Raw genomic sequence first — 26,922 nt, 5'->3', positions numbered from 1 at the left:
TGAAGGGAGAGGGGAAGAAGAAATAGGAAGACCTGAGCCTCTGGTTGTTCCTACCTTAGCCTTGCCGGTCATGCCCCAAAGGAGGCTGAGGGTCCGTTGGAGCGAGCGGCCTGCCCGTTTTCCTGAGGGCTTTACGTCCAGCTGGCTGCAGCTGCCTCCCCAGGGCCTGAAGAAATAAAGAGATAAAGATGGAGACAGAGAAGATGGAAGGAACAAAGCCATCTCCCCCAGAAAGTTAACAGATAAAGAGACAAGAGACACCATGGTGTAAAGGGAGAGAGACAGCAGAGTTGAAATCACCCAGGGAGGGGGTGAGAAACAGAAGAGAGGCAGAGAAAAAGCTCAGAAAAGCAGATACTAACCTCTTCCCTCCCCTTCCAGGGGTCTGGACCTCCCAGCTATGGTTTACTTTGTCCCTCTATTCCAGAGGAAGGCTCCAAGCTCCTCCCAGTTAACCAGAGACTCCCCCCATCTTCCTGAGAGGTTAAAGATCAGGGCTGGGCTTCTCCAGACCCCATCCCAACCCCATGCCCACCGAAGCAAGTCTGGAATCTGGGAGCCTGGGGCCAGGTTTTTCCTGCTGCCAATCTCAGGGGTAAGGAAGTTTCAGTGACCTCTACCTGCCCCCCTTCTCTGTTGGAGAATGGTCCCTGGGCTCCCTGCCAGTCAGAGCCGAGTTTCGTGGGATTTCATCAGCCCTATCCCATGAGCTAATTCCAGAGCCTGGAGCCAGGAGGGGGCTGTGTCAGCTGGAGACTTAAGGGACCCAAAAGCAGAACTTAGAGTTTTAAAGGGCCCCTTCACAATGCTGTCCTACTAATTCAGGCCACAGCTGTGAGAGTCAAACAGGTGCTGATTTGCATGCTCATTTCCATGATACTTATTGAAATCTTTCAGCACAAGTAGCTTCTAGCCCCCTCCCTTCTCTATTATTCCCTCAACCCACCACCCTCCTCTACTCCTTTCCAGTATCCACTGCTTCCCCAGTTCTTGCCCCATTCCATTTATCTATTATCCGAAGTCCCTTTAATGTCTGACTAGTGCTCCAAGGTCATTGGCTCTAGCTATTCTCCTTCCCTAAAAGCTATCTTTCCCAGCCATTTTCCATCTCCCAGGCTTTTGTTGCTGGCCTTCCCACTGTGATGCTTATCTTGGTCACCCCCTTCCTCCTAACTTCTCCTCCATGCAGTAATAACCTAAGCCTCCTTCTCTTCATCTTTCAAGGGAAGACTGGGTCAAATTCCAAATCTTCCAAAGAGAAAGGAGATTCTTTGCTTGGAGAATTATAAGAATTGAATTAAGAAGTGAAAGGAGTGTTGTTTGGGGGTAAGTGTTTCTGAAAACAAAGTGACCCCTGAAGGTCACAAAGTCCACCACCCACAACCCATTTGGTTGACCTACCTTCAGATTTCTGAGGGGCTTGTTGAGCTCTACACTCACCCGTTGTTGAAGTCAGGGCCAGGAGATTGGGGTAAATTCTCTGCTAACAAAAAAGGAGATGAGAAATGTCTGGTTAAAGCCAGACAAAGGCACCTACAAGCTACCTCCCTTCCCCCCCTACACCTTGGATCAGGTTCCCAGGGCTACAGGTGCCTATGACTCCATCCTCAGGGCGGGTACTAGGGACTTCCTGGAGGGAGCTTGAGGGCGGGGTCTGAGCAAAAAAAAAAAAACCTGAGAACTAAATTAGAACACCTAGGAAAACTAAAAGGAAGCTGGAGGCCCAAAGTCTAGGTTCTTGACTTTGTTTCTGGTAAATAGGGAAGAAGGGAAGTGGATGGATGCTTAGGATCTAATTCTCCATCTTGGATGGAAGGGGAAGCTAGGATTGTCTTCTATGATGAAGAAGGAGGTTGGAGTTCTAGATGCTTGTATCCTGAATCCCTAGGTTTTGATAAAAGAAAAATCCAGGAAGATGTATATATTTGCCCTCATTTTAGACAGGAAATTTGGGGGATCTCCAAAGAGAGTTTGCTTAGGCATAGACTAAGTTGTAATGAAAAATCAGGAAACCTCTCTAGCCCTTAACTAGAGTCCTTGCTTCAGATAAAATAGTTCAGTGTGGTCCATACTTCAGGGAAGAAGAGGATACATCCATTGTTCCCTGTCTACTCCCTTCTGGCATTCTCCTTCCCTCTTACTCACCATCTAGATCCAAGTAGCCATCAATACCACTCATGGATACAGATTTGGAGAGGATGCCACAGGCAGAGTCATTCAAGGGACCAGAGGATGGAAAGCAGAAACTTTGAACCTATAATCAACCCCCCCCCCCCCAACAGGTTATTGAGTTCACCCATCTACCAAACTCTCCCCCCTTACATCATTTGATTCCTTTCTAAATGGGCCTCCCAGATAAATGCTACCCCTTATTTGACTACCCACTTGGGGTCTTTCACCCTAATGGTTTGAAAATTCAAAAAAAAAATTATTGTATCTTACCCTCTTTTCCTACCAGGTACAACTCAACTTCAGGCATTCTTAATGTAGGGGATGTTTAAGAAGAAAATGTACTATTTTGAATGACCTAGACTTGTGTTTCTTAACATGATTTGATATATAGACAACTCTGGGGGAGTGAATGATTTTATGGATCAACCATTCTAACTTGATCACCCAGTCTAATTTGGGGTGAAAGGAGAGAGCCTTATTAGAATCAATGACACAGAGGAAGTTAGGTGGCCAGTACATAGAGCACTGGCTCTGAAGTCCAGAGGACCTGAGTTCAAATCCCACCTCAGACGCTTAATAATTACCTAGCTGTGTGACCTTGGGCAAGTCACTTAACCCATTGTCTTGTAAAAATAGAATACAATTTTAAAAAAAAGAATCAGTGAGAAAAATGGGGCTAATTTAAATTGGGAGAAAATGCAGAATAGAGGAGATGAGATAGAATGTTTGAAAAGGTAGGATATGAGGGAAAGGATCCAACAGAAAGAAAAGGAGGGAGAAGCGGAAGACAACTTTTAAAAAAGGAATGAAGAGGGCCGCTAGGTGGCACAGTGGATAAAGCACTGGCCCTGGTGTCAGGAGTACTTGGGTTCAAATCCGGTCTCAGACACTTAATAATTACCTAGCTGTGTGGCCTTGGGCAAGCCACTTAACCCCATTTGCCTTGCAAAAAAAAAAAAAGGAATTAAGAAGGAGAAATGGGAAGAAGGGAGTTAGATGGTGAGAAGAACAAAGGAGGAAGAAAAGGGAAGAAGGATGAGAAGAGAAGGGAGTAATGTTAGGAGGATGGGGTCCTTGGGTAAAAATGGTAAAAATGGCTATAACTGTCAAGGGTTCTGATGTAGAAAATGCAACTAGACTTTCCTGGGGCTGACTACCCTCCCTGTGGATTTAGGTTTCTAACAAATAAAGCATCTTGTCTTGAAGAGGAGATCTTCAGTGAGCTAGATTATTTTTCTAATTCCCAAACATTGGATCACTGAAGAAAGGTAAGGAGAAAAGGAGAGGAAAGACTTCAGTTACATTGGCCAGAGAAAGGTGGCAGAAGTGATAGGAACTCTCCCACCTAATTTTTTAGTTTTTTTGACTATTTTAACTATTATTGTTTAACAAGATCCCAGATACCTAGGCTTACCAGTATACTTAGAGAAGGCACTCATAATCAAAAAGAAAGGAGTTTGTTTCAAACAGCTACTATATCCAGTAGATACAGCACCAGCCCAAGAGTCAGGAAGACCTAAATTCAAATCCAGCCTCAGATACTTAATAATTACCTAGCTGTGTGACCTTGGGTAAGTCACTTAACTCCATTGCCTTGCAAAAACAAACAAAAAGGAATGGGGAATTTGGGAGTTCACAGTTGAAAGGACCAAAAAAAGGGGTGGCTAGGTGTTGTAATGGATAAAGCACCAGCCCTGGAGTCAGGAGTACCTGGGTTCAAATCAGGTCTCAGACACTTAACCTATCTATCTATTTTGTAGAAGTTCCTCACCCTTCAAATTTCAAATATTGTGGGTAACTTAGGAAGCAACCGGCAGATGAAATAAGACAATGATAGCAAGACTCATATACAGACAGAAAGTATAGACCCAGAAAGGCAGAGAGAAAATAAAGAGACATCACAAAAGATACAGATGATAGCTGGGATGGGGCTGGGGCTAGGGTTGGGAAGTATAATGTAGCGGAAAAAGCACTGGATTTTGAGTTAGAGATTTTGAGTTAATTCTGACATGGGTCAGAATCCCAGCTTTGCTACTTAATAGATGTGATCTTGGGCAAGTAATTTAACTCTTCTGGACCTCACCCTATCTATATGATGAGGGGCTAGACTGAAAAAACCTCTAAGCTATTTTCTAACTGTAAATATTTGTTCCATATTAATGAAGAAATATTGAGACAAGGTAGAAGAAGACAAATGCATAGAAAAATACAAGATAAACAATGAATTTGAGGAGGGGAGGGGGGACAGTGAGACTGTGCCTTAGTTGGGGGTAAGTGCTCAGTGCTCATGGGTAGAGGAGTCTATCCATACCATGTATTGGGATTGGACATTCTGGTCCTGCAGCCTCAGAAGGCTCTCCAGCTCCTCCTGACTTTGATGCAAGGGAATTCTCCGGGGATCCCTGGGTCCCAGTTTTTGCAGGTTCCTGCTGAAACACACATTCACTTTGCTGAAGCACCATGCATACCCAGCACTTGGAGAGATATCAAAAAACACTAGATCAATAAACACTCATTGATTAAGGTCTGGCTATGTGCAAAGCTCTAAAGATGCTAAAGAAAAAGAAAAAAACAATCTCTGCCCTCCAGGAACCTACATTCTAGAGGAGGAGACAAAAACCTATTTAGTATATAAAATACAGTTGCAGAGTAGAAAGGGGGGGATAGGAAAGGAAGGCAGGGATTTCAAGAAGTCAAAGTGAAAAGAAAGGGAACATTCTAGGCCCAATGCAGAGGTAGGGGCAGATACTACAAGAGCAAACAAACAGCAAGATCCTGTGTATGGAGGAAGCCAGGATGGCTGGACTATAGAGTGCAGGGAAGGGACCAGGCTATGAATAGCTTGGCCCAAGTGAATCCCTGGCTAGACTCTTCTGTCTCATGTCCCTGCCAGGGGACACAAGCCAGCCTAGACTGGCCTCTCCATTTGGGGCCTTTTCCCAAACAAATGGTAGACAAGGGCGGCCCCTGCTGGTCAAGATGAGCTTGACCCAGAAGTACATCAGAGGTGGGGCAGGGAAGGGAGGGAAGATAGGAGAGGAGAGGATCCTGGGTCTCCCTGCTTCATACTCCCTCCAGTTTTTTTCTCTTGGCTATTACCTCCAAAACTGCCTTTCTGATGAGGAATAGTGATGTTCAAATAGCTCCATAGCAGTTGAGGAGGTACCAGTTTCTAGATGCCTGGTTCCCCACATCCTCCACAAAGATTCAAGTTAGGTAACGCTCTCCCCAAATTCAGTTCAATCTAGCCTAGACCAAGGAGATAGGTGCACTTATCAAAACCAAGAGATCTGGACTAGAGGAAATATATACCTAATCCTTTCCTTCTGACTTCTTATGCCTTTGAAATAAGGGGGATTTTTCCAGGGGAAATGCTTCCATCTGTCTATTTGTGTCCAGCTCTGGAGGAGGGAGAATGTAGGCTGTTCCCTTTACCTATATCCAGAGTACCCCTAACTCCTCAGAATAAGCAAAAAACTGAGAATTTATTCTATCAAAAGTATTTTAAAATTATTGAGAAGTTACTTTTGCACTAGCCTCAGAATGAAATCAATGGACTGGGGGGCAGCTAGGTGGTGCAGTGGCCCTAGAGTCAGGAGGACCTGAATTCAAATATGAACTCAGACACTTAATAATTACCTAACTCTGTGACCTTGGGCAAGTCACTTAATCCCATTCTTTAACCCTTCCCCCAAAAAAAGAACTCAATGGACTGGCATATTACTGAATGTGGGATAGGAAGTGCTTAACCTTCTTTAGAAAGCTCCCAAATGATTTAACTTCTCTCTTCCCTTGTTTTTTTCCATCTGAAAAATTAAAGAGTTTGGTCATATAAAACTATAAAGTTTCTTCTGGCATTGTCCATGATTCCATGAAATTCAAAATTAAAGATGTATGTCAGGTTCAGGAAATTAGGGAAAGAACAGCAACTGAGGAGTGGGATGGAACCCAATATTGATGGAGAAAAGCTAAGAAAGAGAACCTTGTTCTGCTCTCCCTCAATTTTTCCAATTCTCAAAAAATAAAAAACAAGAAGAAAGGATTATTGGAGGAATTTAGGCTTACTAAGAAAGAGATCTATATCTAAGCCCATAGGCAGGAACCCTCAAAGTCCAAAAGAGGCTCTGAATTAGATACTTGAGTTTTGATCATCTAAATTCCTAAGGATATGACTAGAGGTCTTAAATTCCTCTATCCTACTTATCTCCCAAATCTGAGGGCATCTATATTGTCTAATCAGATATTCTTTAATTTAGAATTAAATATTTCTGAACAAAAGTTGTTTCATCAATCTCCTGAGTTCTCTAAGTTTGGAATGTTCACTTCTGCCCTTCCACAAGGTCTGTGTCTCTAGTTATAAATCTGAAGGGAGGCTCTTTCTGTGTGGAACAGCTTAATGCTCCTCTAATTTCATCTGCAAAAGCTGTGTAAACAATCAAAAAAGGATCATCCTGAAAAGGCAGGAATCTGCTCTAGTTATCTAAATGAGAACCTGAATAAATTTTTGTACTTATGACATTTTGGAAAGGAAGAAATTCCTGTTTTATATGTCTGTATCATATCTAATAACATCATAAAATATAATGTCAGAAGAGGAGACAGCAGTTCTGGGCTAACTGGATCTTTGTCAGGTCCTCCTGACTCCAGGGCAGGTGCTCTGTTCACTGCACCACCTAGCTGCCCTGTATTTTTGTCGGTTCTGACATGGGACAGACCTTATGGATGGGTTAAAGAATCATAAAATAATTAATGACACGTTTATGTACAAATTAATGACGCCTTTATGTACAAATTAATGAAACCTTTATGTACAAATGTGTAACCTGATTGGTTGGCAGCCAAAATTTTATGATCCTTTGTGATTATGATTCTATATGATTCTATATTCTTATCATCCTTTTATGATTCTATAAATGTTGCTTATTCAGTTAGTTTGGTTGTTGGCATTTGCAAGAATGCCATCCACCTGTGAATTTCGGTAAGATTCTAGAGAATTAAACTTTATTTATAAACTAACTTTGTCATTTCATTTTTAGCCTAAGGATATTATGTTTAACAATATGCAGATGAAGTGCCAAGACATGTTAGTTCTTCTTAGTATTAAATTTTCTCTTAAGTCTAGGGATTCTGAAAAGATTGGTGGGGAACTTAGGGTATATAGGTTCCCTAAGTTTGGGTACTTACCCTTCCAGTGGATCATAGGCGGCATTCTGGAATACGCTACCAGGCTCCCAACTATGACGTCTGAGGTCATAAATGTAGCTGCTTCCGGCACAATGAACATTTGATCTTCGAAGGGGCACTGATTGGAAACCATCTTCCTCTTCCTCCTTTTCTTCCTGAGACTGCCCACTGGACTCCACAGCTGACAGGCATCGCTGAGTTCTTCCTTGGGACACTGGGTCTCCTCCTGCTAGGAAGGCTTCTGGGATTTTGTCACTCATGGAAGTGGCAGATGGGTTGGTCTAAGCAAAAAATAAAAAGAAGCTGGGGGAAGGGAGGCTTAGGTCCTCTCCTCAAGGGCCTCCTGCGGGATAAGGAGGAGCAACTCTCATCCTTTCTGGCTAGCTTCCTAAATATTTCATGTTTGCTTTTTCTTTTAAGCCAGGATTTCCAGCTATACCAACCTACTTTGGTTTCTGTTCCTGTGGGCCAAAGACTTCACCCTATCAACTGCACTCACTCTCAAATGAATAAATGAAAAAGTATTAAAACCTTGTGTGCCAGAGGCGGCTAGGTGGCACAGTGGATGGAGCACCGGCCCTAGAGTCAGGAGTACCTGAGTTCAAATCTGACTTCAGACACTTAATAATTACATAGCCGTATGGCCTTGGGTAAGCCACTTAACCCCATTGCCTTGAAAAAACCTAAAAAAAAAAAACAACCAAAAACCTTATGTGCCCAGAATTAGATATAAATACCATCAAGTGTGCCAGTATCTGTCCTCAGGAGAGAAAGACAATACAAATAGAGGAGCGGTGGCCAGGGAAGCATATTCTGGAATGATGATTGGAGTCATGGTATAAATGATTGCCATGTCATTTATAGGAATGGTGTGTTGATATGAAAACTGTTTCCAGAGCTATTATTCAAAAGGGTTGATATATACTCCAGGCGATATGGCATGGAGATGAATGGTGAAATGACAAATGGGTCCAGATCATCCTCTTGGAGGCAGGCATTTTTGGTACCTCATTCTAGAGTGTATCAAAGATTCATGAACTCTCCAAGAGTTGTTGACATTGAAGGTGAAGTCCATGAAGCAATGCCAACTAATGCACCGAACCAATACCATATACCCAGTCCCCTTTTTTTAGGCCCTTTGCCATAATGAAGAGACAGATATCTGGACTCCTAGGGACTACTTCTTTGATGGACTATATATACCAGTGAGACTTCAGGAATGATCATGAGGAGCTGAGAAGCAGGATGTCTGGGTCATGCTGTCTACCAGGTACACCAAGAGCAAAGTATGAAAGTGGGGTATAAACTTCTCCCAAGCCTATTTAGTTGCCTTAGGGATCTCTTTAATGTTATCTATTTTCCCTCCCTCCTGATCCAATCTGCCCACTATCCCTAATCATGCAGAAGCTATAGAAAAGATTTCTGATCAGTCATCAGACTTGTGACCTTTTAACACCTAAGGTAGACAGGAAGTCAGACCCTTAGATTTCTGCAGCTGGTAAGTCTTAGTTCCTGATCTGTGGTACCCAGAGATAGAAAGGGAAATTGGGTATGGTCATTGTGCCTATCCATGCCTTTCTTATGCCAAGGAAGAGGCTAATGTGCAACCAGCCACCAGAAGGGCCTTTCTTCCTTCTCCACACCTGGGCCTGATGCCATCTGTACAAGCTGGCACCCAATGATGTTGGCAGCCAGGATGGGTATGTCTGAAGGGAATGAGAAAGATGGTGAATAGCTCTGGGGTCAGGGCAGGATTCTCTGCCAACCAGGCACTTTCCAGAGAAAGGTAGATATGAAATCATGTGGAACTGTGGCTGAGGGAAAAAGGAGAGGAACTAGAAAAGAACTGAAGAGTGGCAAATGAAGAGAGAAAACTTATCTCTAGATGAACATGCAAATGATAGCCAGCGTCCACCCCTGTCTCTTGGCATTTAGGTAGTAAAGTATATAAAAGTGCTGGGCCAGGAGTCAGGAATTGACCGGAGTTCAGAGCTGGCCTGGCTTGAGACACTAACAGTAACCCTGGGCAAGTCACTTAACCCTGGTTGCCTCAGTTTCCTCATCTGTAAAATGATCTGGAGAAGAAAATGGTAAACCACTCCAGTATCTTAATCAAGAAAACCTCAAATGGGGTCATGAAGAGTTGGACATAACTGAACATCAACAGCGGCTATCTCTCTCACCTGCTTTTCCTCCCCTCCACCCTATAGAATTAAAATAGGAAAGGGCATGGCAAGCAGAAGGAAATGAATTGAAGTCTTTTCCTGTTTTCTCTCCCTTCCTGGAGACAAACCAGCTGGTCCCCTCACCCTAAACACAGCCCTGATACAGATGTGGAGTTATCCCTCTCTTCCTCTCATAGCCCCCCTCTTCTGAAAAATGTACTCCCCACTTTCCTGGGGCCAGTACTATGCAGATCCATTGAGTGGAAGGCCTTCTAATCACCCCTACCAGTAGTGGAATTCCCTCTTATCTCATTCTAGCCTCCAAGAATATGGAATCTTCAAAACTTCCTACTCTTTCAACCACATCATGACATAGAAACATAGAATTTAGAGCTGGAATGAATCTCAAAAATTCTATTAACCAACAGCATCATTTTACTAATAAAAAACGGAGGCCCAGTCAAACATTTCTCAAGCATCTGTGCAATGCTGAGTCTTTTTTATTCCACTTCCAGAAAAATCCCTTCTTTTGTCCCAGTTCTGTAACATAGGTGCCTCACTCTGCTCTTCAAGGGACTTACTTTTGGCTGCCTCCCCCATAAGACCATCTCTTGGTAATTCTTCCTCAGTGTTCCCTTTCCCAAAGCCTGGCCTTCTAGTTGTATTTCCTTTTCTGTCTTTGATCTTCCCTCTTTCCAAAAGGCTCTCCCCCAACCCCTCTCCCCCCCACCCCCATAGGCTTCCAGAGCTTAGGAAATGGAACAAGGGAGTAGTAGCCAGAGCTGGGTCTCACACAATAGCTTTATTTAGCTTCAGAATGAGATCATATCATGTCACATTGCTGTTTCCGCTGAGCATAGATAGGAGGTTCTGAAATAGATCTGGGTTGTCAAACACTTTAGGGGAGTGGGATGGGCAAGAACATGGGAAGAGAGTAGGACATTTCATTCATCTCCTTCAGGACAGGATAGCCCTGAAGGGTAAGAATGTACCTCCATTCTCAACCCCCCCTTTTGTTATCCCCAATATCTCCAACTTCAAGGAAATCTTTTAGGCGTTTAATCTGCAATCCCCTCTGCTTGCAGTAACAACTGAACTAGTCACTTATCAGCATTCTTTGAGCAATAAGCAAAGTACTTGATATTGAGTGATAAAAAAGTTAAAAAGAATGCAGAGGGGGGAGGCATTCACTGAATTGAATCCAGGTTTAGAGGAGAAAGTTGGGGGAGGTGGAACCTTTTCTCTAAATTGACTATGGCACTCAAAGAGGTCACTACCTGAGACGCAACTTTTTTGGGAGGGCTTGGGAGAGTGGGGAAGCAGGGAGAAAGTGTCACTCCATATTGCAGTTGGAGAATGGGAGCCCAGAGGGGCCTGGCCATGACAGAACACCAAGAATGGGGCTCTCCGAATCTTCAACTATTACTTGACTTGCATGATAGCAAGTCACAGACTCCATCTCCATAAAGGCAACAATGGAAGATAAACAGCCTGAAATTAATGTAAAGCAGGTGGGATGATTAACCAGCAGAAGGAACTTTTTGACTAAAGTAGAAGGGACCCAGACCATGGACGGAATAAGAAAATAATAGGTTATATTTATGACATTTTCCTAGAGTTTTACATACATTATCTCCTTGAGGTAGGTACTATTATTAATCCCATTGTAGAGGTGAAGAAACCAAGACTTGGAGAAATGACTTAATTAGAAAGTGACTTAATAAATACCGGAAGCTGAATGTGGACTCCTGGGAGCACTTCCTGTGTTCCTGAGAGCACTTTAATCATTACACTACGCTGCCCTGGGAACCCTGAACAGGAGACACAATGCCTACCCACAGTCTGCCAGCCTGGTTTGAAGAAGGGTCACTGAGTCCAGAGGCAGAATTCCTGACCTAGTGCATAAGGAAAGATTGGGGCAGTTGGCGGGGTGATGACTCTAAGGGACAGGGTATAGGACCTCAGCATGACCAACCTCTAGTTTTATAGCTGGAAGAAACCAGGAGACGAGCCCCTAAAGAAACCAAGCATGCTCTAAAAGAAATCAGATAGACATTTATCCCCACCCTGCAAAAGTGAATCTTTTTTTTCCCCCAGTTCATTTTATATCAGTTTCCCTGATTAGTTGAATCAGGGAATGAGTGAGAGAGCTGTGTTCTAGAAATGTTAGTTTCTATTGTGGTGCCCATTCGTGTGTGTGTGTGTGTGTGTGTGTGTGTGTGTGCGCACACACACACAGGCAAAAGAGAGGAAAGATTTGGGGGTAGGGGAAGAATGGGAAGGGAGAAAAGGAAACACAGTAGAGTAGAAAGATGAGACTGTCACACTAAACTAACAAGTATTGTCCAACTTGGGGCAGCTTTGATCTTATCTCTGGCCTAGGATGCTCCTAGGGGTTGAGTTTTATGTTCTTAACTCTCTTCAAAGAAACTTAAAAAAGACAACCCCACCCCCAGTCCAGAAGAAGGAGGGGCTGGATGCTATGCTTTAGTGACTTCTCTACAGGTCTCATAACGCTAGGGAGCCAGGGCCACAGAGAGTCCTTTGATGGTTCAAAATTTAACTCCTCCTCCTCCTCCTCCTCTTTTTGGTAAACCATTAATCCAAGTCCTGTTGTGAGGGCTAAAGCATGCATGCTTAGACTTTCTCCTAAGACACTTGGTGAGAAAGGTCCCAGTAAATCCCATATGGCCTTTCCTATTTTGCATCACTTGGTTCCTCTCCTAGCATTGGGGCTGATCCCAGGAATGTAGAGTTCCAGCATTCCCTGGTCACTCCAGCATTTGCATCCTATGATGGTTAGAACACTGAGCTTTGTGTGTTCAGGTCACAACCCCATCTCTGAGGAGCTGAGAAATTCTGACAAATCTTAGCTTTCTCCTCTGGCACCTAATTTAAGCCCAATCTCTCGCTCAAACACTGACAACAAAAGCAGAACAGTTTTGATATGGGAGGAAGAGGGAAAGGTGACTTGAACCCCAGACCCACAAAGTGGCTGAGATGGGACATCAGGAGGCAGACCCCTGCCCATACAAGGTTCCAGGCTTCCCTCTGGCCACTCACTTGAACCCTCTAGGGCCAGACTTGAAGATTAGTCACTGACTCTCCAGCATCGATTCCAAGAAACCCAGTTCTATTAGGGAGGGACACAGTATTGTTAGCCTAAGTCTAACCACACATTCTCTTGCTATAATAGATCAGAAACCATGGCATCTCTGTCTCCCTCTCTACCATAAGCAGCAGTTCGATAGGGTAAAAAGGGCACTGGGCTTGGGACCAGAAAAATCTGCTGCGTTCAAATGGCATCTCTGATTGCTAGTCAAGCGATGGGGGGGGGGGGGTAAATCACTGTTTCCTCATATATGAAATGAGGCATAGTAATTACAGTACCTCCCTCACCAGGATGTTGAGGCTCAAATGAAACAATGTAAACTACAAAGCACCAAGGGTATCAGTTTTCTTATGATCATTAACTATCTCTTCCCACCACTTCAGAGCTACCTTATTTACCTTATTTGAGAGAGCAGTTCCCCTGTGAGGAGCTAAGACACAAGCATGGAAGGGTTCACGGAATAGCATATTAAATTGGGGGGAGTGGGGGAAAACATCTAGTCCTTTTTCATCTAAGGCTGGTTTCTTGGCATTGATTTCAAGTGCTGTAGTAAATAGGTAGGGCAACCTGAGGTTTGGTAGGACACACCAGAGGAAGAGACTTTGGTCAGGAAAACAATCACCCTAGAATAGAATTTCCACCACCCCCTCCAAAATAATTCTGAAGAACAGCTAGAAGCAGAGCTGGGGCCCCCAAGTCATAGTGCATAAAAACATGGGAGTTGGAAGGCCAGGGTCCCTGTTGCCTTCTCCAATTATACCCAGTAGAGAGAGAAAGACAGTTTTTTGCTGGGGGGGGAGGGGAAAATGGCTCAATGGCTGAATGAGTTCCAAGCAAGGAAAAAAACATATCACAGACTCCCACAAACATGATCGATCAGTTGGGAGATGGGTGAAAGCTAAAGAGGAGACATTTAGGGATTTATCAAGGTGCAAGAGAGGCTACCCAAAGGCCGACACTTTTCTGGTTACCCCCTTTTTTGGACCAGAAGTCTGGATTTGGAGGAAGAGGAGGAACAAACTCACCGTTGATGGGGAACCTACTGCAGCCCCCTGCTGATGAGTTCCGTCGGGAGGGAATTCTCTCCAGGTGGCCTAAGCAGGTATCTGTCCAATTCAGCACCTCAACTGGGGATCTTTCTCCTGAGCATATTAAGAGGGTCTCTCATGATCCAAAGAATTGCCCAGAACAGGGGCAGAGAGGTGGGAGACTTGCTTGAGTCCAAACTAAGTGTCTACTCAACTCCTCCTGCCCTTACTATCTCCACCAGATTGTACTGTGCTTGCCTCCTTTAACCCCTCGGATTCCACCACTACATTGAGAACTGAATCTCCTTTCCTAGGCACTCCCGGGCAAAGGGCAGTCCAAGGAGCCTGCCAGGGCAGACTACACATAAAATCAAGCAAAGTTTAATAGTGAGTGGATAGATTGCCCATGGAACTCATTCTCCCCGGGGGGGGGGGGGGGGGAAGAGGTGGAGCTTGTAAAGAGGAGGCAAGAGGGGTGGGATTAGATGTGGTGACCTCGGGGAAGGGAGCCACATATATATCTCATTGCTCAATTTCAGGCAAGACTCCAAAATGATAGAGATACATGCCTCTTGCCCTACCTCATTTGTTCTAGAAGCCCTGTCCCTTTAAGAGAAAGATTAAAGCTGTAGGGGGAAAAGATTGTGCTTTTATAATATACTGGGAGGAACAGTAGCTGGGACTGCTGCAACTGGGCAGGGCCCTACTTCCAGCCAACAGGAATTAGGATCGACCACGTGCATGGTCACTCAGCTTGTTGTGGATACCATGGGGAGGATGTTTGACTAGTTCCCCTCCCAGATAACAGAATTTCCAAGGGGCTGACTCACTCCCCCATCTCCACCCCAGGCACATTTTGGACAAGTTCTTCAGGGGGGAAGGGAACAGTGGATACCTAACCAGAAGGGCTTCTCTCCCTGGACCAGAAGTGAGATCTGGGGTTGGGGGTGGGCAATAGTGGCTGATTCCTAGATAATAGCTGCAAAGGAAAACTCCTGCCTCATCTTACTGACTTGATCCTATGAGAGGGAAAGTGCAAGAGGTGGACAGACTCACAGGGTGGAGACTTTAAACACCATCTAGTCCAACATTCTCATTTAGTAGATGAGGAAACTCTGGCACAGAGAAGCTGAATTGCTTGCCTAAGATCACATAATAGGGGGTAGTTAGGATTAAATGCCCATCTCCCAGGTCTAGCATTTTTTTTTTATATTATACCATAATGGTTGGTCCATCACCACCAGTAGTCTCAGCAACTTGTAAAGTCTTGTCCATACTTCTTTTACCCTCAATTAGGCATGGCTCCAAAGCCCAGTAAACAAAAAGGGTGGAGGTCCTTGGACCTCTCTCTTCCTGGTACCAGTTGGTGTGTAAATGAGGAGATGCCAACTGAAAGGATGGATAACATGGTAGGGAGAATGAGGCTCAGGGCTGACTTCAGGAGATGAAAGGGGTTGGGGGAAATATTAGAGATGGGCTGGCTGTTGGTCATATTGCCGTTTTAGGGAGGGGACCTTTATGCCCCCCCCACCTTCTACAAAGGATAGGCTTGTGTTAACCTTCCCTCCGCCTCCTCTTGATTTTTAAGCTCTCAGTTCTCAAGTAATCAGGATTCAAATCTCACCAGGATGACTCTGGGTGGCAATAAGAATTACTTCCTGCCTCCCTCCACCTCAAACAATCTCAAGTAGTTTTGAGGGCTCAGACCAAAAGCCAAGAATTCTACCTAAGTTGGTCTGTCTATAGATTTTTGGAGACTCTTAGGTGCTCCACCTTGCCACTCAAGGGAGTTTTAAATTCCACTCAGGCTGAAGAAGCTGACTTTTCCAAGAGATGACGTCTCACCATGACCCTGAATGCTGACTTCCCTCCCCGCCTGCCACCATGGTCATGTCTTCAATTCCCTCTATCATATCTTTTCTGTCCAGGAAGAGTTAAGTTACAAAGTAGTTTGAGCCCTTCAAGAAAAGAAACTTATAAAAGTACAGCTAGTTCAGACTAATTCAACATTAGAAATGTTTCTCTGCACCAGAAAATCCATTCTAATGTCTAACTAGAATTCTTCCCTCCATAAGGATGCCTCTCATTATGCCCTCTGTAAAGATTATCCCCCCCTCCTTTTTCAGACCTAGAGACCATCCTAATTCTCCCCTCAGCCACTTGAGACCCCAAACCTATTCTTTTTATCTCCCTTTTTAATCAAACTTCACTCAGTTTTTGTCATTCTCATCTTCCTACCCTCCCCATCTTCCAGGAAGCCCTAGCAACATTTGATGTTGCTGAAGAATCAAGATATCAATTGCCAAAACCAAATCCATGCTTTACAGCCCCCTCTGACCTGGCCATTCTTAGGGTGCCCAAGCCGCATCCCCCGAAAGAGGGAAGTGAGCTGCTGAAGAGCTATTCCATTCCTGGCCTCCCGTTGCCTCCATGTCCTTTTCATCCTTACTGGTTCTCAGAATTGAGAGATTCTGCAGTTGCTGGGTGAGTGAAAGGTTAAACCGGTTGGGCAGGGGAGAGAGAGAGCAGAATCTAAACTGGGAAACTCACTGGAGGGAACAATGTGGGTTTTTGTTGGGTTTCCCTCCCGCCTGGGAGGTTGTTCTCGGACCACGGCATTCCTGGGTCAGACAGAATCAAGCTGGGGTGGCTTCTCCCCACTTTGCTGCTACAGCAAAAACCAATTTCTCCGTCCCTCTTTTATCCTAGGTTGAAGTTAACAGCATGCTAAACCAGGCAGTTTCAGTGCTTTTCCCTGGCCTTGGCTCAGAGCAATGAGGCATTACAAATGAATCACAAATCAGAAAGATCAAAACTTGGACAAGGGGATCTAGAAACAGTTTGGGGGAAAAGTTATCCTTTTAACTTTTCACTAAGCAGGCAACCATATAAAATTAAACCACATCTGAGAGAACAAACTCAGCATCTGGGGGATGATAGTCTGCTGATATCTGGACCATCACAGTCCTTACTTCCCTGGCTCAGGGGGAATGGGGCTAAAGACAAGGAAGGAAAAGCAGGTGATAGAGAATAGGAAAGAAAGTAAAGGCTGAGAAAGTATTCTGGGGAGTGGAAACCTCTCTGGTTAGCAGCAAGTTTTCAGGGCCTGGGGCTCCCATATTAACTGAGGTCACCAAGCTGGGGGAAGGGAAGACAAACAATTGAGGTGGAGTTTGTTTTTTTATTAGAAAACCCATTTCTGTAAGTGCTTCCCTACCCCCAACCCAGGAGGCCTTCAAGAGACTTGTGGATCTGATTTCCTCTTTCCAGAGTTGGTCAGGCAGCCTCTGAAGTTCCCCCTTCCGAACCCCTGAGAAAGTCCTCTTTGCCAGCTTTGTACCAAGCAGCTCCAAAATGAGGAGAAGGCCACTTGGGCTCAAGATCAATGCTGGGGTAATTCTGTTTATATAAAAACCCAACAGATGGCTTCAAAACTGCACCAAGGAGGCTCTCCTGGGCCCCAAGGCCTGTTTCTTTGCTTTGTGTGAGAGCACGGCCATGGAGAAGGTGGTGAAGGACTAAGGGAAGAGATTGCATTTTGAGACATCCTTTGGAGTCTGGAAAGCACCTGGATTTCTTGTGAGGGGAGGGTGCATATTCAGTTCTTCTTGGTCTTGGGAGTGTCATATTTTCTCTTGCTTGAGTACCAAAGGAGAAGGGGAATCCCAATGGAAGGAAGGGTCATGACACCAAATGCTGCCCAATCCAGCTGTGGAAGAAAATGGAAGTCTTAGAGCCTGAATTAAGAGAAAGTGCATCTAAAAAGAATAAAGCCAAGAATCTTGTCATATATATATATCTATATCCATATCTATATATTTATTAGAAGGCAACTAATACACCTTTGGCTGGTGGAGAATCATGGCTTTTCTGAAAGATCTCTAAAGAAGTGAAGCTGTCTCTATCTCCCAAGTCCTTAGGTTCAGTGTCACAACTTTATTAAGAAATTCTGATTTCTAACTTCCACCTCCCCTCAATAAAACCTTTCCTATAGTCAGTCAATCAGTCAATTATCAAGCTTTTATTAAATGGCTACAGTGTGCCAGGCAACATGCTATGTGCTGGGGATACAAAGAAATGTGAAAAACAATCTTTGCTACCAAAGAACTTGCATGAAGTCTCCTCAATCCCCTTCTAGTCTCTATCACATCAGTTTTCTTCCTTCTAGATTTTGAACACAGCTATCACTCTGTCTGAAATTTTTTAATCTTTCTGTCTCAGTTTCTAGAATCTACGATTTGCCAAATGTGGGCACCAATAATGCAGGTTCCAAAACCTGAACACCTATGAAAATATTTTTCACGTGTTGTTATGGTCAAAAATATATCACCCTCTGACAAAGAATTGGAAATCAAGTAAATGTCTTGCAATTGGGGAATGGCTTAGCAAACTGTGGTATATGTATATCATGGAACACTATTGTTCTATTAGAAACCAGGAGGGATGGGATTTCAGGGAAGCCTGGAGGGATTTGCATGAACTGATGCTGAGTGAGATGAGCAGAACCAGAAAAACACTGTAAACCCTAACAGCAACATGGTGGTGATAATCAATCTTGATGGACTCACTCATTCCATCAGTGCAACAATCAGGGACAATTTGGGGCTCTCTGCAATGGAGAATACCATCTGTAGCCAGAGAAAGAACTGTGGAGTCTGAACAAAGACCAAGGACCATTACCTTTAATTTAGGGAAAAAACCCTGATATCTTGTTACTTGATCTTGCTATCTATTGTACTTTATGTTTCTTCCTTGGGGATATGATCTCTCATCACATTCAATTTGGATCAATGTACACCATGGAAACAATGTAAAGACTGACAAACTGCCTTCTGTGGGGGGTGGGGAAAGGGAAGTAAGAAAGATTAGGGGAAAAATTGTAAAACACCCTCTGGCTAGCTTTCTGGTAATGAAGCCTTCCAAGCATAGGCTTGGAGAATTCAAGAGTCACTTCTACACCAGTGAGGTTGTGAAGAAGAACCACAGAGAAGGGGATATCACTGTACATTCTTCATAAAGCACTAAATCTCATATGGGATTTGAGATTCTAAAATCACAGACTATCCAATGATAAGGAGGGAAAGAGCAGCTTCTTGGTTCTTGGGGTTAAATTCCTATTTTTAAAATTTCCAAGCACAACAAAATCTGTAACAGTTTTGTTAGTTGTATTACATCAGAGACCAACCAACAGGTTCAGTAAGAATCAATTCAAAAGAGGAATTCTGATAAGTAGTTTTGGGAAATAGGGGAACCCAAGGTTGAATGTCCTCTTACACCAGGAAAGAGACAAAGTTATAGAAAGGGTCATTTGTGAAACTTACAAAATGGGGAGAGAATCTCCTATCAAATTCTCGTTGTGCCAGAATTCCTCCCTGCCCAGGGGCACTGGTGAAGCCCACCTGAAAACATGAACAGAGAAGACATCATAGCACACCTCTGAACTCACCTTTCCCAAAAAAGATACTTCCAAACAACCTGTTTTTTTGGCACTGGGAACACATATCCCATAAAAATTGACTATATCAAAGGGATGTCAATGGCAGGAGAATAGTCTGGGAACCATTTGATGAAAAACATGATTTAAGTCTAGAAAGGAACTAAATTACTTTTCTCCTGGGAGAAAGAGTGAAGAATAATGAGAATTGCAAGTCAGTTCAAGGGCTCCAATTCCAGTTCTGCTATTGCTTTTTAAACTCTACAGCTAAAAGTATTGCCTTTAAAAGAAAACACTGGGGGCGCCTAGGTGGTGTAGTGGATAAAGCACCTGCCCAGGAGTCAGAAGTACCTGGGTTCAAATCCAGCCTCAGACACTTAATAATTACCTAGCTGTGTGGCCTTGGGCCACTTAACCCCATTTGCCTTGCAAAAACCTTAAACAAAAACAAAAACAAAAACACCCACTGTCAAAAAAGGGCTGAGCAGACCTTTTTAGGGTTATCCTAATCTACTTTGAGATTATGAAAGGTATTAAAGGCAAAACAAAAGGGGAAGAACTTGGAACGTTATTTTGGCTCTGAAAACAACTGTAAAGAGTCTAGTCAACTCACCATCTATAAGAACCGAAATATAAAACAGGTTTGGATACTATACTAGAAACAGTAATCTTGGGTTTTATCTAATTTTCTGGATGCTCTAGGCAAATCCTTGCCTTACTTTGCACCCAGCAAGTGGGCCAAGACCTCACTTTTCAACTATGTCAGCTTGCTTTGAACATTAATCAATACTTTTTAAGCAAGTACTATGTGCCCTTTAAAATGAAAGATATGAGAAAAATACAGAAAATGTAAACTTTCTACTCTCAAAGGAATTTATGTGAAGAAGTAGGAGGAGATAAGGCTGGAGCTAAGGTCACAATTATTCTATAAAGCCTTTGAATGCCAAGCAAATTTTAATTTGAAGAATAGGCAACAGGGAGTCATCATATATGTTAAAATTGTACATGATAAAATTGGGCATTAGGCCAACTTATCAGTGAATAGGAATAAGTGGTAGGGAAGGGCAACTAAAACAGCAGGGGATTATTGACTAAGATGCTATTTATTAATCTAGGTACCAGGTGATAAGGGCCTGAACTAAGGTTGCAGCAACAGGAATGAAGAGGAAGAACAGTTTTAGAAATGCCAGGTAATATTCCTTGCAGCTAGGTAGCACAGTGGATAGGAGTCAGGAGGATCAGAGTTCAAATTCAGCCTTAGCCCCTTAATAATTACCTAGCTGTGTGATCTTGGGTAAGTCACTTACCCCACTGCCTTGCCAAAAAAAAAAAAGCCAGTATAATCTTCTTCTTTACAATGTCCTCTTCTGAGACTCAGTCTAAAACATTCCCTGATTCAAGGCCTCCTTTGATTCAAGGCCCCTTTCTATCACTTCTACTTCTTTCAAAAAATAGATATTCTTAGCAATATAAAATCAGAAGCAAAACAGAAATATTAATTCAAATGGGGAGCTTACTAAAATGAGGCTGGGCCAAGGATATTTTGGAGATAAGAGCAACATCTATTCATCTTATCATTCACTCCCCCACCCTCCCAACTCCCTCTAAAAAAGTCAAAACAACTTACCACCACTGGTCCTTCTTCCTGGGCAAGATATGTGATGGTTGCAGAAGTAAAATTAAAATAGCCAGCTTTGAGAGGGCGAAGGACCACAGTATGGGAAACATTGCTGGCACTGGCCCAAAAGTCAAGGAGATTCATAGAATGGATTATATAGCTCAAACAGCAACAACTCTCTTGCTCATTCTCCTCTCTAATTCAGTGTTTAACACAAAATGTACCTGTAAGATTTCACACTTCTAACACGAAATGAATGAAAAAAAGTATTCTTTAGTTGTTAGAGGTCTTGTTCTTATAGTCAAAGCCTAAAGAGTTCATAAATACCTAGTATGTTTGGAGGAAAACTTATAGAATAGTAACTATTTTAGGGGTAATATGCTAAAAGGGAGGAATAAAGAGACATGCAATTCGAGCCAAAATAAAGCATCAGTCAGAATCAGATTAATAGGCCTCAAAGGTAACTCATTTTCCCCACACATTTTCAAGAGAACGGTATCTAAAACAACCCCAAACATCTATATTCTAGTCATTTAAATCGTCAGAAGAGTCTTTAAGGAATTTGTATTAAGACAACACAGTATCCATCCTAATGTCTAACCTACATTACCCTAACTGTAATTTCAATCAATCCTTTATCCTGTCCTATCCTTACTAAATAATGCTAGAATAGCAAGCTGTAAATAGCTATTAAAATGTTCTGAAATTGTATTACTCCTATTTTTACTAACTTTCTCACTTTCCTTCTATTCCTTGCACCAGCCTTTATTTGCCAGCAGGATACGGAGCAATTCGATCCCATTTGACATTGAGCATTCCTGAAACAATACCGAAGTCTTCTGGGGGAAAAGAATCATCAGATAATTCCACATCTAGGGCTGCACTAAAAAAGAGACATAGAAAGAATTAAGGAACAAGAAAGTTAAGCAAACTAAAAAAACTTCAAAGATGCTTCCCTTGATTTCAAAATCTCCTATAGGGCAGACACAATAATGTGGCTCAGGGACCACTGCCATGCTAAACTCCTATAACATTTTTTTTTTTTGCAAGGCAATGGGGTTAAGTGACTTGTCCAAGGTTATACGGCTAGGTAATTATTAAGTGTCTGATGCCGGATTTGAACTCAGATCCTCCTGACTCCAGGGCTGGTTCTCTATCCACTACACTACCTAGCTGGCCCATAATAGAGATTCTTAACCTTTTTACTATTGGGGAGCAGGGCATGAGAACTTTTCACAGAATCATGTTTTAAAATTTGAGAAATAAAATGCACAGGAATGTACAAAGGAAACCCAATTACATGTATTGAAAGTTACCAAAATATTTTTAAAGACAAGGTCAAAGACTGTAGGTTAAGAAACTCCTATTCTAGAAGAAAGAGCCTGAATTTCTACTGATTTCCATTTTTTCCCTCTGTATTCTACACAACCCCAGCAAGTGAGAAGCATCTCATTCTTAAAAATGCATATAGTTGGGATGACCCTTCCCTTGGAAGTCATTTGTTTGATTCAAACTTCTCATTTAAGAGATACAGGTATAAAGTCCTGTCCAAGGTCATATTACTGGTTAATAACAGTAAGAACCAGAGTCTAAATAATTACTGAATCAAAAAGCATACAATTGATTGTTATGTACCAGAAATTATGCTAAGAGAGGGGGAGGAATGGGGGGAGAGGGAATGAGGTATTGGGGGGAAAGGAGAGGGAAAAACAGTTCCAATTCTCAAATGGGGGAACAGGAAAATAACAACTAGATGCAAAAAAGATATATACAGAATACATGACATGTTATCTCAGAGGAAAGACACTAGCAGCTGGGGGAGACCAGGAAAGAGGCAGCTGGTATAAAGTAGGATTTTGAAGTGAATGAGACTTGAAGGAAGCCAGAGAAACTAGAGGTGAGGAGGGGGGTCTTCCAGACAGTAAGGTTGGATAAAGAAAATAGAAGACTATAGAGGTAGAATGAGTTCAGGTTATAAAGAACTTTGGGTGACAAATAGTTAATAGGAAGCGTGTGTGTGTGTGTGTGTGTGTGTGTGTGTGTGAATGTGTGTCTGTCTTGGGGGAGGAAGTATTAATACAGGCAGATTCAAACTTAAGGAAAATCACTTTGCTAGTTGAATGGAAGACAGATAGGAGGGCAGAAACACCTGCATTGAGGAGACCAATTAGAAGGTTAATGCAATAGTCCAAGTACAAGATGATTAAGGGATTGAACTTGGGTGGTGGTTGTACGAGTGGAGAGAAGGGGGCATATAGGAAAAGTGTTGTGAAAGGAGAAATAACAGAATTTAGAAATGAATTCAATGTGTGGGGAGACTGAACCAGGGAGAATTACACAGAAGTTGCAAGACTAGATAAATAATTATACCATGATTCCTCATCTTCTACTTTTAGAATTTTTAAAACTTGGAGATGGTTTTGATTATTTTCTCTCAGTAGAGTAGGAAGTAATTTTTACTTTATATCACTAGGGGTTAGCATAATAACTTACAGACAGTATACGCTTTATGAATGTTCGTTAATCTGAACTGAATTTTATCCCTTGGAGTAAGATTCTCATCAATTTCCACCTAGGGGAGTCAGGATATGTTTCTTATATACTTGATGTTCAGAGTCCTTTACCACATCTTAAGATATCATTTCTCTACATCTTCTCTGAATGGCTACTAAAACCAACTAGAGATCTGAAGATCCAGAAAACTCTTCTGGGATCTAATTTATTACCTTGAGCCAACATTGTAGATATTGTATTGCAAGGTGAGGTCCTTTCCTTCCACAGCATATCTATTCAGCAGTGACTTGGAAGCCAGAAGTCTGGCCCCTTCTTCACTTTTCACAGTGGAGAAGAGACACAACACGGCAAACACCAACAACCTCATCTTTGGAATGAGACAAGACCATTATTTACTTAAACTGAATTTAGGAATCAAGATCCAATCATCAGATCTCTGGAGCCAGTCGCCTTCCTTCAGGCTATCCCCCCCAAAAGTTTTGCAGTCATATCGCAACAGAGGAGTGTGGTATAGGGCAAAGAGAAATGACTTTAGAGTCAAGAGAATGTGTTCATATTTTATCTTGGCTATTTGTGATCTTGGGCAAATTCTTAACCCCCTGGGTCAGACTGCTCATCTATAAAAGGAAGGAACTGGCCCAGATGAACTCTGATGTGCCTTCCAATATCTCCAATATACCTAAGGGATTTATTCTATCGACTACACCAGATAATAACAGTGAAAACCAAGGCTCCCCCCCACCCCCCACTGCTTTCCTAAATTCCTGAAATAGGGACCAGGCTGAATCAGGCTTTGTTCAACTAACCTTCTGACTGGGGGATGGATGAAGAGGAGACAGCCTGCAAATGATGAGAATGGAGGGTTCTCAGGTGGGTAAAAATATTACAATCCAATTTCTAGGGTATCTGACCTTAAGGCTCTCAGAGTATCTGACATTTCCTACACATGTAAATCACATATCCCCTTTTTATTTTTTTTACTTTGAATTTTAAAAATTTTCCCCCTAATCTTGCTTCCCTCCCCCCACCCACACAGAAGGCAGTCTGTTAGTCTTTACATTGCTTCCATGATATACATTGATCTCAGTTGAATGTGACAAGAGTGAAGTCATATCCTTAAGGAAGAAAAATAATGTGCCTGATGTACTAATGCAAGTCCATCAAGGTTAGTCATCACCCCCAACATACCCCCTCCTTTTGAACTAGTTTCCTCAAGTAAAATGGAGACTAATACGCTAATATATTCTGGATGTTTGAAGATTGCTGTTCCCATGAATGATTTTTTTTCATTTTTGACATTTTATTTGTTTTCCAATTATATACAATAGTAACATGCACTCATCATTTTTTGCAAGGCTCCGAATTCTACAATCCCCCCCCCCCACAGAGGGCTGACAGTCTCTAGATTGTTCCCATGCCATACACTGATGTAAATAGAATGTGTTATAAGGATAAGCATAAGAGTAAACATAAACCCCCTACCCCCACCCCCCCCCAAGAAGATGAGAAACCTCAAGAATAGAGAGAGAGAAAAAAAATGTACTTCAGTCTGTGTTCAGATTTCAATGGCTGTCTCCGGGCTGAGTGGTTTCTTTACCCTAAGTCCCCCAGAGACGCCGCTTCAGTCTTTTCCCCACAGTTGCTATCACTAGCTGCATTTCCCTCCACTCTCACTGACTCTATTCCCTCTCCCTTTCGTCCTGGCCCCGTCCACAGGTGCGCTGCCCCGGAGGGGCCCCTCCCCCCTCCCCCATGCCCCCTCATCGCGCCCCTCTCCTCTCATCTTTCTGCAGGGTAGGAGAGATTTCCCCAGCCTGCTGAGTGTGTCATGTCCACGAGTGACTCCAAGGCTTCCGTGGCTACGGCTGGCCCTCGCCCGCCGCCCACCCTTGGCCTCGCCCTCCTCGCCCCCCGGGTCCAGGCTTCGGGGGCCGACGTGTCCCCTCCCCTCCCCCCGGCCCCTCACGGGCCGCCGCCGCGGAGGAAGGGGAACGGCGGAGGCGCGTCGCCCACTCCCACGGCCACGCGTACCTCGCGGTGCTCCTCCCGTCCCCTCCCGAGGGTCGGGTCTCACCGCGTGTAAACTAGACCCAATTCAGCGCCACCAGAACCGGAAGACAGAGTCAGCGCAGGGAAGACCGGAAAAAAAAAAAGCTAAGGTCCGCCGGAAGTCGTTGGGAGGAAGTCCTCGGACGCGGTGCTTTGTGGGGACTGTAGTTCCACAGCCGGCCCCATCTTAGGGGAGGGCTCCTCTCGCCTTACCCTTTTACGAGTCTCTGGCCATACTCGCCCCGGACGTCCTCGCTGCCGTGCTTACAGTGTGTGGTGGGTTATCAGCGTCGGAATCGGGGGAACCTTCCCTTCTCCACCAATCAAAATGCCACTCATGGTACAGAGACAGGTCAGAACCGTCCGGTTCCACCTGTCACTCCCGTCGCTTTGTGGCCCCGAAACAAAGCTAGAACACCTGGAGGGGGAATCACAGCGGCCTGTTCTGCGTCCTCCTCCGGGCGATCATAGCGGCTACAAAGCGCTCGGAGCCTGCCCGGTGCGCCCGCGGGGTCCCGTGTGGCAACGGCCTTTATTCATGATTTACAGAGCCGCAGCATTGCAGACCCGGAGGAGCTCCCACGGCACACCTGCCCACGTGCGACACAGTGCCGGCACGCACACGCGTGCGCTACTCATGTCACACTACCCTTAAGCACACGTGTCCACACGTGTGGCGTGGGTACTGTGCGGATAAATAAGAAACATTCACGGTCTGTACACACACCTGAGAAAGAATCCTCATCACAAATGGTTATGCAACTTTTGCTTTAAGATTTCTAAGGAGGGGGCGGCTAGGTGGCACAGTGGATGGAGCACCGGCCCTGGAGTCAGGAGGACCTGGGTTCAAATCCGGTCTCAGACACTTAATAATTCCCTAGCTGTGTGGCCTCGGGCAAGCCACTTAACCCCATTGCCTTGCAAAAAAAAAAAACCCAAAAAAAAGATTTCTAAGGAGGCAGACTATCAGACTGCCTTCTGTGGGGGATGGGGAAGAAAGCGAGATTGGGGGAAAATTGTAAAATTCAAAAAACAATTAAAGATTTAAGCAAGGTGAGCACCACCTAGCTGCCCTTATATATATTTTAAGATATATTTCCATGTCGGACAGAGCACCCACCCTAGAGTATGGGGGGGCCTGAATTCAAATTGGCTGCTTGACTTTGGGCAAAAAATCACTTAACCCCATGACCTTGCAAAAAAAAAAACCCCAAATACCCAAGGAAGAAACATGAATTATTAGCATGTTAAAGAAAAATAGGAATATGTAGAATGGAAAAGAGAAGACTCAGGATAGACATATTTCCAAATATCTGAAGCCCAGTAACATAAAAGAGAAACTTGATTTTTTTCCAAATGATTCTAGAAGGCAAAAGTCTAGCAACTGATAGAACGCAAAGAGATCATTACAGGATTGGAATCAGGATAAATTTTATTTTGGTGGGTTTTTTTTTTGCAAGGTAAGGGGGGTAAGTGACTTGCCCAAGGTCACAGCTAGGTATTTATTAAGCATCTGAGGTCAAAATTGAACTCAGATCCTCCTGATTCCAGGGTCAGTGCTCTGTCCATTGTGCTAGAGTCACTGGAATAAATCTTAAAAAGCTAGGGGCAGCTAGGTAGTGCTCACCCTCCTTAGAAATCTTAAA

At 43.6% G+C, this 26,922-nt stretch overlaps 2 protein-coding genes across 9 annotated transcripts in view; both read right to left on the bottom strand.

Annotated features, from left to right (window-relative positions):
* Positions 1–14,070, bottom strand: part of ARHGEF2 (Rho/Rac guanine nucleotide exchange factor 2) — a 41,822-nt gene extending 27,752 nt beyond the window's left edge. Inside the window, exons 1-6 of one of the 4 annotated variants that reach the window (XM_074223258.1) lie at positions 13,659–14,070; positions 7,357–7,637; positions 4,484–4,601; positions 2,146–2,254; positions 1,441–1,483; positions 55–166 (exon numbers count right to left, since the gene is read on the bottom strand). In XM_074223258.1, the coding sequence (XP_074079359.1) occupies positions 55–166; positions 1,441–1,483; positions 2,146–2,254; positions 4,484–4,601; positions 7,357–7,616 (642 nt within the window). In that variant the 5' untranslated portion in view covers positions 7,617–7,637; positions 13,659–14,070. Of the gene's footprint in view, positions 1–54; positions 167–362; positions 862–1,440; positions 1,484–2,145; positions 2,255–4,483; positions 4,602–7,356; positions 7,638–13,658 lie in introns of those variants that run through there. The other 3 variants (XM_074223261.1, XM_074223260.1, XM_074223263.1) reach the window with 3 other exon arrangements.
* A 2,758-nt stretch (positions 14,071–16,828) lies between these two features.
* On the bottom strand, positions 16,829–25,832 carry SSR2 (signal sequence receptor subunit 2). Of its 5 annotated transcripts, XM_074223254.1 has the most exons (7): positions 25,259–25,451; positions 24,034–24,067; positions 23,440–23,594; positions 21,498–21,596; positions 20,723–20,831; positions 18,983–19,060; positions 16,829–17,370 (listed from the first exon to the last, which is right to left on the bottom strand). In XM_074223254.1, the coding sequence occupies exons 3-7, from the start codon at positions 23,592–23,594 to the stop codon at positions 17,260–17,262; spliced, it is 552 nt and encodes a 183-aa protein (XP_074079355.1). In that variant the 5' UTR covers positions 24,034–24,067; positions 25,259–25,451; the 3' UTR covers positions 16,829–17,259. The 5 variants fall into 5 exon arrangements, with proteins under 5 accessions (XP_074079355.1, XP_074079357.1, XP_074079358.1 ...); XM_074223256.1 differs by lacking the exons at positions 24,034–24,067; positions 25,259–25,451 and adding an exon at positions 25,490–25,832; XM_074223257.1 differs by lacking the exon at positions 24,034–24,067 and having other exon boundaries at positions 20,723–20,825; positions 25,259–25,460.
* Positions 25,833–26,922: the final 1,090 nt, after the last annotated feature.

This window comes from Macrotis lagotis, chromosome 2, assembly GCF_037893015.1.
Source record: "Macrotis lagotis isolate mMagLag1 chromosome 2, bilby.v1.9.chrom.fasta, whole genome shotgun sequence".
NCBI lineage: Eukaryota > Metazoa > Chordata > Mammalia > Peramelemorphia > Peramelidae > Macrotis > Macrotis lagotis.
Note: the sequence above shows the minus strand (reverse complement) of the source record. Positions and strands in the feature narration are given on the sequence as shown.

Bases quoted from the DNA above. Each gene is read 5' to 3' on its own strand.
- SSR2 (XM_074223256.1), bottom strand. From the start codon at position 23,594: ATGAGGTTGTTGGTGTTTGCCGTGTTGTGTCTCTTCTCCACTGTGAAA. The intron at 21,597-23,439 runs GTAATAAATTAG...TCTCTTTTTTAG, and splicing joins ATCTACAATGTTGGCTCAAG to TGCAGCCCTAGATGTGGAAT. The intron at 19,061-20,722 runs GTAAGTTGTTTT...TCATGTTTTCAG, and splicing joins AGGAAGAAGGACCAGTGGTG to GTGGGCTTCACCAGTGCCCC.